The 15548-nt window shown below is 42.7% G+C and overlaps 1 protein-coding gene across 2 annotated transcripts in view; it reads left to right on the forward strand.

Annotated features, from left to right (window-relative positions):
* Window positions 1-166: 166 nt before the first annotated feature.
* XPO4 (exportin 4) overlaps window positions 167-15548 on the forward strand; it is a gene marked incomplete at its 5' end in the record, with an annotated part of 68510 nt that continues 53128 nt past the window's right edge. For both annotated transcript variants that reach the window (XR_014009389.1, XM_081198737.1), the window contains 2 exons: window positions 167-232; window positions 14606-14711. Coding sequence is in view for 1 of the 2 variants with exons in the window: in XM_081198737.1 (XP_081054863.1) it covers window positions 167-232; window positions 14606-14711 (172 nt within the window). The remainder of the gene's footprint in view (window positions 233-14605; window positions 14712-15548) is intronic.

Consider the following 15548-nt stretch of genomic DNA (forward strand, 5'->3'; position numbering starts at 1 on the left):
AGGGGCGGGCAGCGCCGCCCGACTGAGGCTCCGCTCCGCGAGGCTCTCCCGGCGCTGCCCGCTCGCCCCTCCCCTCCCCTCTCTCCTTCCGCGCCCGCGCCGGGGATTGGCTGGGCGGCCGCCTCGTCCCAGAATGCAGTGCATGGCGCGTCATTGAAGAGAGACCATGATGGCGGCGGGGGGAGCCCCCGAGGTGATCGCCCAGCTGGAGAACGCGGCCAAAGTGCTGATGGTGAGGGCGGCGCGGCGGCGGCGGGCGGAGCGGGCGGGCTGGGCGGCCGGGGGAGCGGGGCGGCCCCTCCGCCCCCCAGTTGATCCCTCTGGGCGGGGGAGACGCCGCGAGTGCCCCTTCGTCTTCTTCCCTGGGCTCCCTTGTAGGTTCCTTCCTCGGAGAGGGACTCCGCGGGGCTGCGCCTCCTTCCGCACGGTGCCGCGGAAATCTCGCCTCTGCCCTCTTTTTCCCTCCAAAGCTGCAGCCCCGTGCGCGCTGGCTAGGGGAGCAAGTCCCGTGGACCACCCCCCCCTTCCGCGAGGGAGGACTTGCTCCCCAGCAAACGGGCGTAGGATGGGGCTGCTAGTACCTCTCTGCTTTGGGGCCCCTTCTCCCTCCACAACCCTTTCGCCTTTATCATTGCTTCGGGCTCCTGCTTCTTTCTGCACCATCATAGCCTCTGCTTCCCAAATCCTCTCCATTTCACTCCTGTACCCACGTGCTCAGATCCTTGATATCGGCTGCTCCACCACTCTTTGCTCTGCTCCTTTCTTCATTTTAGAAACATTTTTTCTTGCTGCGCGTCTGCTACAATCAGTATAAAATGATATTTTCCTTCCCTTTTTTTGAATGCTCCCACACACACACCCCCGCCGCCTCTGTCCCTGCAAGCCAACCTTCATGTGTCTGGGTTACATAAATCTTAAGATGCTTGTTCCATTTGCTTGTTCTCAACAGTCAAGGCACCTGGAAAATCTGGGCTTGAATAGCAAAACCTTTCCACCTATTAGTATTGCCTGTGCAAAGAGAAAACTGTTCCTTCAATCAGTGTTTAAAAGCTTTGTGTGAAACAAGGCAGTAAGAGTAACTTTGTCAGTCTGTTGTTAGTATTGAAGCCATCAATGCCCTCACCTCCACCCAAGTACACTTGTTTACTCCTGTAGAATTTTGATGGTTTGGGCTTTGTGGGATTGTGACCATTAATTTTTTTAACATTGTGTGTGTGTGTGTGTGTGTGTGTGGAAAGTGCTTTGCAGTGTAACTTGTTGCATCTTCTGCACACACACCCGAAACATTTGCAACCAGCCTCGTATTTCATAGGTTTCCTGGTAGCCATAGGTGTCCAGGAATGCCATAGATGCATGTGAGTTGACTGAATAGCCCACTTGGTTTCTGTGCCTGACTCTGAAGATGCTAGAGCTGCTTAGAAATGCAAAGGACTAGCAGAAAAGTGCCGGTTCTCTCCTTCTAGGAGCATAGCTAAATCCTTAAAAGGACTTATACCCATGACACACGTTGGTGTATGTTAATTTATTTGTTTAGATGAAATCTTAGGCAAACTTTGAGGGGAGGGGGAGAGAAACTACTTTGTAAGAATTTTCTTAAAGTTGATGTTTAAATACAGGAGGAAGGCACAGGAGGTATGGGGTCCTGTGCAAATGGTACACACTACCTGTGCTTTAACATCTCCATCATTTCTGTGGCCGTCTGCTTTATAGAAGTCTTTTTTAAAAACAACAGCCAAGCCTTTCAATAGGTTTCCACGTAGGCCTTTAAGGATGAGTCTTGTCCTCATAAGCAGCCATGAAAATGCAGGCCTTATAGCAGGCTGCTAAAATTTGTTTTGCAGGCTAGTAACTTTTCTGTGATTATTGACAAAGCAATAAAATACTAGAGAAATAGATAAATCTGTCAGCTAAAAGTATCCTCCAGCCAAAGAACTATACCATAATAATATTGCCAAAATGTCAAAAAGTTACTGCTTATTCTCCCAAAATACAAGAAGGCGAGTCATTGGTATTCCACTATACAAGTGGGAAACTAATGCTCTGAATTGGTAATTAATATTTTCTCATAGTCTTCTACGTGAGCAGTTTTTATGTAAAAGCATAAGTTTACCACACAAGCATCACACACACACTGCCGTACTACCCTGCAAGCAGTAGATATTGAGCAATTGCTTAACAATTATACATTAATGCATAGCATGGATGAAAACCATGTGTGTGTTTTGCATCATGTTCTTTCTTTAAACAGGCTGATATGTCTATGGTTGTCTTTCCTGCTCCTCATTACCACCCTTTGAGGTAGATTAAGCTCCCATTGGATCTAGGGTGTAGAATGTGGATGTATGCGTTAATCTGATTTTACTTTATAGTTGACTTTATATTTTGAATGATTTAAAGAGTTTTATGGTTTTTACTGATTGTTTTATTTTTGTTAACCTCAAAGCAGTTTGCAAACAAGCAGGATATAAATTTAATGAACTTTTTTAAGCAAAAAAATATCACCTAGCAAGCTTGATGTACAAGAGGAAATTTCAACCCAGGTATCTCTGGTTTTACCCACTGCACTGGTGAATATGTGGTGATGTGTAGAAAATCTGTTCTTGAAGGAAGTATTGGATTGCTTTATTGTTAATATTTCAGCTTCATTTGTCGTAGACTTGCTGATGGTAATTTTTTTCCTTGAACTATTTAAATATCTGTCAGTACCCATTTTTTTAACGGGTGGGTTAGCAATTTTTGGATGAGAGCAAGAGGCTTGTGGAGGGGAGGGGACTTCTGTATAGTTAGAAACAATGAAGCACTAGAAGCAAACAGGGTTTCGCTTCCAATTCAGGCATGTCTCAAATGTAAACACCATTCTCTTGGTGCATATCTTTCGCTTAAAAGGTCGGTAGTTTGTGTACTTTCTTGTTGTAGAGAACAGTTTTTATGGCTAAGCTGTTTCTACTCTGCAGGTTTAAAATCTGTGGATACCTTTCCTGGGATTTACTATAGACAAGGAAATCTGAGTGAAAAGTCTGGGTTATTATCTTTTGCCAAGAGTTAATAGTACACAGGATAAATTATTTAGCACAGACTTTGGTTTAGGAGTGATTTATGCCTGCTTATATGGGAATGCACTCTATATATTTCACTACTAAGCACACATTTATTTCTCTGTGCAAGACATGCATTTGAACAATACACTGTATTGGTTCATGTTTTACTGAAAATGTGCACAGATATTAAAGGCATTATGATAGTGTAAAGACTTCCCAAACTCTAAACTGAAATAGAACATCAGATTTGAGTGTTTTGAACAAAGCAGGAAAATAGAGGAACTTTTGCACTAAATAAGCTACACTCTGAATCCTTCTGAGGAGCTGTGGAAGAAATCTGCTTAATACTGTAATTGAGACTCGGAGATATTTGCAGAGGACTGTAGATTCTGTGTTGGGTGAATGAGTATAAAGTGAGCTATGAATTCATTTGTACCCCTTTGCCAGTGCCATTAAGAGTGTGACCCAACAAGTCCAGAGTATTTCAAGAGGAGGCAAGACACAAAAGCCCATTAATGGTATGATTGACAGAAATTTTCATTGTGTACAGCTATTCATATCAGCAGAACACACCAGGTGTGCTCTGTTTATGCACATGCTCCCAATCTCTTACAAATGCAGATCACAACAGAGTTGTACAGACAAAAGCCTTGCCTGATAGGAAAGTACTGTTTTTAAAGCAAACAGTCTTCATGATTGTGGGATGTGTATGTGGGAGGTTACTTCTATGATAGCTATGCCTAGTTTTCTAATTCAGACTAGAACATTACAGACTGGAAGGCTAAAATAATTTACAAAACTTTGGTAGCAAAACATTAGAAAAGGAGTGTTTTTAATATATACCTTGGCATTCTTCCCATGCCTTCTGTGCTTTTATTTGAGTTAGTAGCAACTTTCTTTGATGCCAAAGTGCATCCCTTGATTGCAGTTCAGAAGTTCACGAGTTTCCCATTGCTTGCTCTTGATGAGCAAATTTCCCTGATTTTGTGGTACCTTCTCCATAGCTGATAAAAGGAAAGTTGTGCATATGGGTCTATTCTTCTTTATGCTTCATTTCTACATATGTTAACAAGGGAACGGGTTTTTAATGAAACAAAAAGTACAGTTTTGCATTTCAGGGGGGTTGGACCAGGTGACCTTTAGAGTCCTGTAAACACTACAATTCTGTGATTTTAAAAGTGTTTGTTGTTCTTTCTTTCTTTCTATCTTTCTTTTTATGCTAATATTTTCCCAGAAAGTCTGCATGATTTATTGTATTTTTAATATTTTGTTGGAAGCCGCCCAGAGTGGCTGGGTATAAATATTATTATTATTATTATTATTATTATTATTATTATTATTATTATTATTATTATTAATTTTATATGATTGAAATGACTATTTTACATGTATCAAAACAATTCCATAATTGCTTCTGTAAAAGTATTTGTTGTTAAGGCTTAGATATAAGGCTTAGTCTTACACCTCAGTTATTAGCAAGTCAGTTTGGAAGCAAAGCTAACCAATAATGGTGGAATGTACTTGCAATTAACCCCTTCTTCCCCACATAGACATTTTATGTGGTCAAATATGGGAAGGAGCTTAATCTCGCAGGACTAGTGAGAGCACATGGGATTTTCCAGTTCAGTTGTTTGCTTTTTCCTGCTGTGATAGAGTTGAAAGAGATGGGAGGGGCACGATAGCCTGAGGCCCATTCCTGATTTTTCTGTGGACACAATTCTTAGGGGGCATATTGCCCAACCTGGGGAATAAATGGCTTTAAAATTTCAACCTTTGCCAGTAGTTCCTTGAGGTTGTGAAAATCGCACACCAGAGGTTTTTTTTTTTTTAGAGTTTTGATAAATCTCCATCTCTTTCAATATTCAGAAACATTCAGAAACAAAGCATTCAGAACACAACAGTAAAAGTGGGCTGCAAAATCATCTGAAAGCTTCTTTTAATCCAAGGAAGCTTAACTTGTAGACCCTCTTACCTGCAATTCGGCTACGACTCTCATCATTCCCGATCATTGGATGCTAATTGGGGCTGATGGGAGTTGTAATAATAGAGCAACATCTGGAGGGCCACAAGTTAGCCACCCCTGTTTTAAAGGAGCAAATCGTTTTTACTAATAAGATACCTACATAATGCATAAGTATATTGGGCATCTCAATGGAATAATGGGTGAAGGCTGGCTGAAAAGGAATTTCCATTTCTATTTGTTTCTGCTGGTTTATAAGTCCCGTGCCTAACCTTATATGATGCCAAGTGATGGAAAGATGTGTGTAGTTTGGGTCAAACCACTTTAGAAGGCCAAAAGGGATTTCTTGGCAGTCTGGAGGATCCCCAATGTTGCTGTAGCACTTTCATGAATTTGAGTATTTTAACGAAACATGTCTGTATCTTAAAGACCTGACAGTTTAACTACTAAAGTTTCCCAGTATTTGCTTGGGCAGATTTTTTTGCCAAGTTATTAGGCCCTCCCTGCTATGGTGAATGAAGGCTTTTAAGTTTTACTGTTGTCTATGACAATCAGCTCAAATTGAAAAGGTGTGAAGACAGAGGAAGCCAGACACTCTGTAGACAGGAGATTTCTTGTTCAGTTATCTATGCTAATTGATTGATGCAAGAGATTTCAGCTTAAAAACAAGGCTGGGAGAGTATAGGGTGGAGCTTGTACCTTTTCTCTTTGATGAGGTTTATATAAGCAGAATGGTAAAAGTTCTGTGTGCATTTCTATGAAATCTAAATTTCATCTGGCTGAAGAAGAGCCTTTGTTAAACAAATGCTTATTATGTTTCTCAAAGTTGAAGCTACAGATGTTTACGCAGAAGCAGACACCACTGAGTTCTGCGGATCTTATTCCCAGGTAAATTTACAAAGGATCGCAGTCTTCGAATCACAGTATAGTGTTAGCAACAGTTGGACAACAGGTAGTAATTTGTACCTGGAATATAGCAGATTTCTCACATCTGCTACACATGCACACCCCTTTTGAATTCACTATTTGAACTTTCAGTAAATAAGGTTCATATCATGCCATTAGGTACCATGATACCATCATTGGTCAGATCATTTAACATAGATACGTAGAGGCTAATGAAGGAGGAAACGCATTGCAGTTTTGAACCAATCTTTATAATTTGTTGGTGTTATCATGGTGGGACCGGGCTTTGCAGCTGGCTGTTAGAAACAAAAAATTCAAAACCTAGCACAGCCATTCATTATAGGCAGAACCCTGCTTCCGATATGAAATGATACTTGCTGGATATTTGAAGGTGTTGGAAGTACCTGAGAAGAGTAGGGACAGTACACAGTGGTTTTGTATGTAAGCATCATGCAGAACAAAAGCAAGCATGATTAAGCATTTGAGAAAGGTCTGCTGTCCTCAGCTACAACATTCTTTCTTGGATACGTGTCTTTAAAGTGGAGCCTTGGATGCCAATTTACACACTAAAATCAAATTTGCTCACATTCAGAAACACTGGCTATCTGAAATATTCCTTTAACAGGCATTATTGTTATCTGGCTATCATTTGCCGCTGACATGTTTAGACAGAGGAACTTTAACTTACAGTGCTGGCTTCCTGTTTTCTCCCAGATCCAGTACAAGCCTATCCTTGCCTTCAAAGACCTTCATGGCCTTGTTCTCCTTGAATTTGTGCCAATATCTTACTGGAGAGTCCAGCGCTAGCTCATGGGGTCTGGAGGCGAAGGCACCGGAGGGCGGTCTCGCTCCTTTGCACTGAGGTTCTCCCCTAAATTTCTTCTTTTTAAAGTGTTTTTAAGTCCAATTCTAGTGTGAGGAAACCCCCTTTTGCGCCGCTGAGCCTCTGCTCCTGGGAAATCCACCCGAGTAGGGCAGCTTACGCCTCCTGTTGCTCCTGCTTCGCCTCTCCAGGTGCCGAGTCTGTCGTGAGCAGCTCAGAGCTCAAACTCCGACCCGACACTGAGCGCGCTGTTCCGGAAGCCTTCTCTCTTCTCTTCAAATCTCTCTGGCTTGGCACAACTCCCTAGTTCTCATGCTAGCTACTGTAGTCTGCAGCTAAACTTAAATGCACCTGACTGAAGCGACTGCATTCGGCTTCCTTGTTTAGCATGTCTCCATTTGCCTCTCCTTCCCTTTGTGTTTCCCCGTTTCAATTTTTTAAAATAACATTTTTTATTTTCATGGTATAGAAGATAAATTTTGAGAAAACAATTGTTACAACAGTAAACAACACATAACTTGTCCTGACAAAATTGCAGGGTTTTAAAAAAACTTTCAGTGGATGTATTACACTTTCCTGTGGTAAAATACAACATGCTTGTACTGTCTTTCCAAAAGTTTAATACTTATCATGTATTTTTATTATGATCCCAGGTGGATCAGTTGAATTCAAAACAAATGTTAAACGTCAGGAATAAAACCTCAACATTGGCTTTATGGTGCTGGCAAAGGGGGAAAGCAAGATTGATTGAAACTAGTTTTTCATTTTATAATTTGCATATTGTATAGTTATTATAGTTGATTAAACACTGGTTTGCCACCAAATGGAGCTTGTATACAAATTAGGCACACAATCAGGGCATTTCCTTATGTATTATACATGCCCCTTGCAGTGCTTACAGAATAGTGGGAGGGAGGCTGATAGATTTGTCTATCTCTCCTGTACATATGCAAGAATACCAAACAAAATAATTTACTTGAAGATTAAGGCCAGGGTCAAAAGAACCATGAAATTCTTTCAGCTTATTTTTATTGAACAGCAGCCTCCAAACTGAGGACAGTTACTTGGGTATGGTATGCATGTGCTTTGTGTATGTGTGATCTGTCGGATGAAAATATTCATCTGGGGTAGTACAAACCTCTTGTCTGAGCCTGTTACTCTTTAGATTCTTGCCTCGGTGCCCAGACTTTCCATAATTTGCCATCAAAGTAGACCTTTTTTACATTTGTGATGCTTGACCGAAAGGGTGTATTTTACCCAGTAACATTTTAAATATATCTTTTTATCAATTTCTAAAAATATAAAGAAAAACATAAGAACCAAAACAACTTTTGTTCATGGAGAGCATGAGTACAGCATCAAATTACTTAGGTATAACACAGCTACTTCAAGGAAAAACATCCACCATAAAGTTGCATGTATGATAAGCATCTCTCTACCCGTTTATATAACTAATGGATGGAAACCAAGTTACATCAAAGTGATCACGTTTAGACATGCCTCTTAGTTTTACGCAGTAACGCGATATTTTGCATAGAGAGACACACTTTAACTCAGCTGGCTTGACTAGAGGGTAATGGATGAAGTTTTAACACAGAATTGACATAGACTTTTATCATATGTTGGATTTACCGTATTTTTCGCCCTATAAGACGCACTTTTCCCCCTCCAAAAATGAAGGGGAAATGTGGGTGCGTCTTATGGGGCGAATGCAGGCTTTCGCTGAAGCCTGGAGAGCGAGAGCGGTAGGTGCACACCGACCCCTCTCTCTCTCCAGGCTTCGCGGACCTCTCCCCAAGCAGCGGGAACGTTCCCACTGCTTGGGGAGAGTTGCAGGCATCCCGAAGCCTGCAAGCGCTGATCCCAGCACGTGCAGGCTTCGCGGATCTCTCCCCAAGCAGCGGGAACGTTCCCACTGCTTGGGGAGAGTTGCAGGCATCCCGAAGCCTGCGCGCGCTGATCCCAGCACGCGCAGGCTTCGCGGATCTCTCCCCAAGCAGCGGGAACGTTCCCACTGCTTGGGGAGAGTTGCAGGCATCCCGAAGCCTGCAAGCGCTGAACCCAGCACGCGCAGGCTTCGCGGATCTCTCCCCAAGCAGCGGGAACGTTCCCACTGCTTGGGGAGAGTTGCAGGCATCCCGAAGCCTGCAAGCGCTGAACCCAGCACGTGCAGGCTTCGCGGATCTCTCCCCAAGCAGCGGGAACGTTCCCACTGCTTGGGGAGAGTTGCCGGCATCCCGAAGCCTGCACGCGCTGATCCCAGCACGTGCAGGCTTTGCGGATCTCTCCTCAAGCAGCGGGAACCACCGCTGGGCTCCCACGGCTTGCAGAGAGCTGCCTGTTTGGGGGCTGGGGTCGGGGGAAGCTCGGGCTGCCCCAGCCCCGCGCCTGGGGGGGAAATAATTTTTTCCCTTTATTTCCCCCCCAAAAAACTAGGTGCGTCTTATGGGCCGGAGCGTCTTATGGGGCGCAAAATACGGTAATTGTTGTCTTCTCTGGCTTCTCCTTTCCTTCTGCCTTGCATGTGACTTAGGTCCTTGTTGATATCTTTGTTGTTAAGTGGATATATTTGTTCTTGTGTATTGGCTGTTATAAGTTGTATCCAGCTAAGTCCTGGCTCATGGCTCAGTCGGTAGAGCATGAGACACTTAATCTCAGGGTTATGGGTCCGAGCCCCACATTGAACAAAAGATTCCTGCATTTCTGGGGGTTCACTGGATGGCTCTTGTGGTCCCTTCCCACTCTACAATTCTGATTCTTTGACTCATAAGTCATTCTCAGAGTAGACCAGCTGATGTCAGTGGACAAATATTACTCAAACCCATTGATTTTAGCTGGAGTATGACTTAGTTCATTTACATTAAGTTCAGCGTTAAATTTCAGCTTACGATTAGGAACACTACTAAAAATCCTCACTTGCCAAATAAGCTCTCGAAGAGTGGGGAACCTGTGACCTTCCAGATGTTGTGGGACTGAAACTACCGTCAGCCCTAGCCAACAAAAACCTGCAGGATCACAGGCTTCTCATTCCTGATGCACAAGAACTGAATAACTTACAGCTTCATCTGAACCATTTAACATGTGCATAGAGGGGTTTGGAGAGGAAGCACACCGGAGTCGAGCAAGTTCACACCTGTGTTTACAGAACAGGGATGGTGTGCCGCTTCAGTCCTTGTAATTTGTGGTCCAGTCTTTCTATCTGTTGAAAACCTCTTATCCCAAATAGAAGTGATGAAGTTCTATTTGGTGATGAAGTGAAGAAGTGATGCACACCATTTATGGCCCCTCCTGGACCCAGAGAGCATTGCCAAAGTGATGCATTCTCTCGTGTCCACCAGAGATAAGACTACTGCATTGCATTATGTCTGGGGCTGCCCTTCAAGATTCCTTGGAAACTTAATATGTGAGTGTATGTTTAGTGGCCTGCTGCAGAAAATTCAGTTGGCTTCTCTTGTCTGGGACTGTTGCTGATCTGGAACCGCATAGATTCCTTAGGAGGGTTCCTGCATGTGGTTATTTACTAAAGCCCAGTGTTAATAACTGTCGTGGTGATAAACCGGAAAAGTAAAGCTTTTGGTTGACAATTTTGGTCCAAACATTCTTATGACAATCTTGTGGTACTAAGGATAGTAGACTGGTGGGGTTTAAATTTAGCTGAAGCAAATAATTAAATGTCCTATACCAAATATGTAATTCAACAACAATAATAATAATAATAATAATAATAATAATAATAATAATAATAAATTTTATTTATATCCCGCCCTCCCCAGCCAAAGCCGGGCTCAGGGCGGCTAACAACAATCAAATAATCAGTCAAATAATCACACAATCTAAAAATATTTCATTATAAAAATTAATTAAATCAAATTGATGGCAACCAATTAAGCAGAATTATGTGCAGGTTGCCAGAGGAGGGAGTCAGGCTGCGCCCTGACCAAAGAGGGGAGATTAGCCTCCAAGTGCAATGAAGCATTTGGAGCACAGGATGGAACAGGGGAAAAAATGCCTTAGAAACTTAGGCTGAACAGCTTCTGTAGATCCAAGGTGAGCGCCTGTCCAAATCTGAGCCCCATATAATAACTGTGCTAGGGGTTGACCATTGACCATGCTGGCTTGGCTTTATGGGAGTAGTCAGGACTTTTTTTCAGCTGGAACTCAGTTCTGCCATCTCTCAGGTGGGCACCATTGCCATTATAAGATGCTACACTTGAATTAGCCAAACGGCCAAGAAGCAATCTCTGGAGGCATGCAGGCTTCCCCATCCCTGCTGTAGAAGATGCTCTTTGGGTTGCATTATCACTATTCTTTACTTGTATGTTGTTTGTAATCCTTCTCATGAATCCTTGCAACATCACAGTAGTGTGTGTCACTGTTGGCTGTAGCCTGGCTGTGTAGAGATCTAGTCTAGGCAAAGTTTCCCAAAGTTCAAAGTGGACTTGTTTGTTTTTTTTAAAAATATTATTTGTCAGGGGTTCAGGGACAGAGGCACAGGTGAGGGGGGAGACAGAGAGCGATGGGGAAGAATCCCAGGACTGTGAGGAAGAGGATGACAATGACTTGAGGTCTTCCATGAGTCTCTCAAGTGAATTGGAGGATTCCCAGAAGGGGGCGCCCCTAGTCAGGCCAAGGGGGGTCACAGGGGGGACCTGCCAGGAGCAGGGAAGCAGCAGGGAAACCCCGAGTGGGAGTGGGAGATCGGGGCCGGCTTCCCAGCAGGAACGAAGTGAAGAGAGTGGAGTTCCCAGTGTGACACACGGAGCGGAGCAGGAAGGAGACAGGGGAAGGAGATCGGGGCAGGACGTCCTGGCGGAAGAGGCGGAGAGTAGTACAGGGAGTAGTGTAAGTGTCAAGAGGAAGGTCAGGGGTAGCGAACGCGCGCCAAGTTCAAATGTGGAGGCGCGCAGAAATGGAGAGAGCTCGGAGGAGGAGCCTGGCCCCAAAGCACAAAGGAGGGGGGAACAGGCATCTGAGGAATCCGCTTCAGGAGAGAGCAGGAGGGAAGGAACCCAGGGGGGCAGAAAGACCCTGCGGAAAAGGAAAGACAGGAAGAGGTGGACTAGCACAAGCCTCTTAAGCTGGTGTAGGGGCGGGACCGATTCAGAGGGGACTTCAAACGTCTAGGCTAAGAGACGCGGGGCTGCGCGCCTCGGTTGTGGAACCAATAATGAACTGCAATAAACAGCCTTGTATATAAGAAGAACCTGGCGTTGGTCTTTTGTGAGCTGAGACCTGAGGCAGCCCTGACATTATTGTTCCTCTGCCCTGTTATGACATCTTTGCCTGTTCTTTTCTATATGTTGTTTGCTTTCAAATATCCTCCTTTCTGCTTATTGCAGAGTGTATAGGCTATCTTCTCATTGACCTGTCTTTTTACTAAAATCACAGAGCACTTGTAATATTTTGCACCAATAAAAATATACTTGCCTGCTTTTTTGCCAATGAACACATTCTTATTTCCTCATTCAGTCTCCACTCCTAAGAAATATATTCTTTATAATCACGAGCAAGTTGGAACTCGGGCAAAAGAATTATTTCTCTGTAGCCAGTGACTCATAACTGTACAATAGCAAGTAATATTTTGTTTGCAAGCAATCAGTGTGGTTATAGGCTGTCTTCGAGGGATAGACATGTGTGAATTAAATAGTGTATTCAACTGTGTCTTGCAGGTTAAAAGGTAGTTTGAAAGTTAATAGTGTCTACTTAGTTGAAAATTCATCTGATGGAAAGCTACTTGATCACTATAAATCCTTAAATTCCATAATATACCGTATTTTTCATTCTATAAGACGCACCAGACCACAAGACACACCTAGTTTTTGGAGTAGGAAAACAAGAAAAAAAATATTCTGAATCTCAGAAGCGAGAACAGCAAGAGGGATCGCTATGCAGCGAAAGCAGCAATCCCTCTTGCTGTTCTGGCTTCTGGGATAGCTGCGCAGCCTGCATTCGCTCCATAAGACGCACACACATTTCCCCTTACTTTTCAGGAGGGAAAAAGTGAGTCTTATAGAGCAAAAAATACAGTACCTTCAGATATATACGCTTGTTGTGTATGAATGCTTACAGTGATATGCTTTTCAGATTCTGAATAAGTTTTGTCTACTACTTGTACAACAGGATTCTAAAGGCATTGTATTTGTATACTATACAATATTGTGTAGTATAGCATAGCATGCTTGTAGCAGAGTCCACTTACACAAGCTTCCGCAGCTTCTGAAGCTCCTGCAGCCAATCAGAAGCCGTGCTTTGGTTTTCGAATGTTTTGGAAGTCGAATGGACTTCCAGAACGGATTCTGTTCAACTTCCAAGGTACGACTGTATTTAATTTCAGGATCCTCATCCCCTGCAATTCTTGCCAGAGTTTTAAACTCTTTTAATAAGGTGTTTTTAAATCACTGTAAGCAAACGGTGGTCCTTTGGGTGAAGAAATGGAATTATTATTAATAAAAAATAATTATTGTTATCAGAATGATCTGTAGAACATCAAAACCTTGAGCTGACCAGACTTTGTTGGGAAGTTGCATTGTGTTGTGTGTTTTCACATGGCATATGCTGATTTTACACTAGAGCAGGAGTTCCTAAACCCTGGAATGTGTGGACCACCAGTTCCCTGCGAGCTTCAGTCAGGTGACCTGTTACATGTACATAGAATTATAGAGTTGGAAGGAGCCAAAAGGATCATATAGTCCAACACCTTGCAATGTGGGAATCTTTAACTCAACGCGGGGCTCAAACCCACAACCCTGAGATTAAGAGTCTCATGCTCTCTGACTGAGCTATCCCTCTGCAGTGTGTCTGTGAAGAACACGTAAAATTTTAATGCTATAGAATTCAAATTGCACTGCAATAAAATGCAAGAAAGAAAGAAAAGAAGTGATACGAATACAATTAAAAATGATACGGCATTCAACACAGCACATTACAGTTGCAACTGCGGACAGGAAAACAACCATCAAGTGGTTCTTCAATACCATCAACAATTTTCAAGTGGTCTGTGGGGGAAATGTTTGAGAGCCACTGCACTAGAGGGCAGTATTTGACTGCTAAAGACCTTGTTGTTGGCTTCTTGAAAGTTCAGATCTAACGAATCTTCAGTTTGCAACATTGCTGTTCTCCCCACCCCCTTTTTTAAAAAAAACAAACAAACGTGCTCTAGGAAATATGATACTACCAGAATAGAATCATAGAGTTGGAAGAGACCACAAGGACCATCGAGTCCAACCCCCTGCCAACCATATTCAGGTTCTCCCTGTCGAGGACCAAATATGTCTTCAGTGCAGGAGAAGTTAATTATGGCTGATTGTCAACAAGAATCAGTTTGTAGGTAGCAAGGATACTAAATGGCAGCTTATAGCTGGAACCCAGAAGTCTTACTGACTCCTTTTAACACCGGTATTTTTGATACTAAATTCTTTTGCCAGTATTTGAAGTTCTCTCAGCTATTCAGCTGAGCAAGTTATTTGCTGTGCTCTTGGCAAGAATGAAGGAACTGAAGAAATAGTGCATTGGCTTTTACTGGGAGTTGTTCTGCTGCTACTTTATTGCTTGGGATGGATCTGAATCACATTGGGATGGATATGAATCCGTTTTAGGGAATTTTTGTAATTATATTTGAATGCTGATTAATGTTCGTTGTTTTGTAGCCTTTCCTGGGATAATGAATGTGAAAAAGTGCTATAAATATATATTTAAGAAATCTAATCATCATAGTAATCTTTTATATTATTATTTTAAAAGAAAAACACACCAAAACAGCCTTCAGTTCAGTGTAGTCATCTTTCTGCTCATGAAAATAGGGACTTGTGGTTATTCTTAACATGGGTTTTCACCCCCCCCTCCCAATATATTGAAGCAAACTATCTATTTTCTCTTTAGGCACCACCTTCCATGGTCAATAATGAACAACGTCAGCATGCTGAACACATATTCTTATCATTTAGAAAATCAAAATCGCCATTTGCTGTTTGCAAGCATATTTTAGGTAAGTCCTTATGTGTGTATTCAGCTGAATATTCAAAGTGTATCACTAAGGCAGATTAATTGGCCCATTACATCACTTGCCTCCTTGTGTGTTTTGTGTGTTGGTGTGTTTGAGAAATGCTGCTGTCTGCGTGCCAGATTGGACCTGGGGTTTTCACACTGCAGTCCTTTGCACACTTAACCAAGGAGTAAGTTGCCCCAGATATCAGTGGGGTTCCTCAGCCCTGGGGAAATTGAGTTAGGGATCAGCAAGTCCACTCTTTTGCCAGCTGTAACAAGCAGGACACCTATTTATGTAATTCTCTGTAAATCAGGGTCACTGCCCTGGCACCCTGTGGTGTCATTTTGTTACGAATTAGTTGCTTTTGGTGTTGATGGTTTTGAGTTTTTAAATGTTTGTCTTGCTTTTTTCAACCAATGGTGCTCAAAGTAGCTTACAGTAATTGGCAGATATTAAACCAAAATGAAACAAAAATTACATTTTTTTAAAAAAAATCTGTTTAATTAAAAGAGCAGCTTACAAACATAAAAGAACAAAAAATTGAGTTACATGGCACCCAAATTACAGTGATGTTCGCACCAAGCAGTTTTCACTGGGGAAGGTATTTCAAAGACATAGTGCCAGTACAGAAAAGGCTCTGGGTAGTGTCCAGCAAAGCCATACACAGAGTAGACCCTGCCTTTAGTCTCTAGTCAGCATCCGCCTGGCTTGAAAAAGCAAGGGCACCCAAAAATGATGCTCTAAATCAGGCTTCCTCAACCTCGGCCCTCCAGATGTTTTTTTGGCCTACAATTCCCATGATTCTTAGCTAGCAGGACCAGTGGTCAGGGATAATGG

This window comes from Podarcis bocagei (genome assembly GCF_964188305.1).
Source record: "Podarcis bocagei genome assembly, chromosome: 6".
NCBI classification, from domain to species: Eukaryota; Metazoa; Chordata; class Lepidosauria; order Squamata; family Lacertidae; genus Podarcis; species Podarcis bocagei.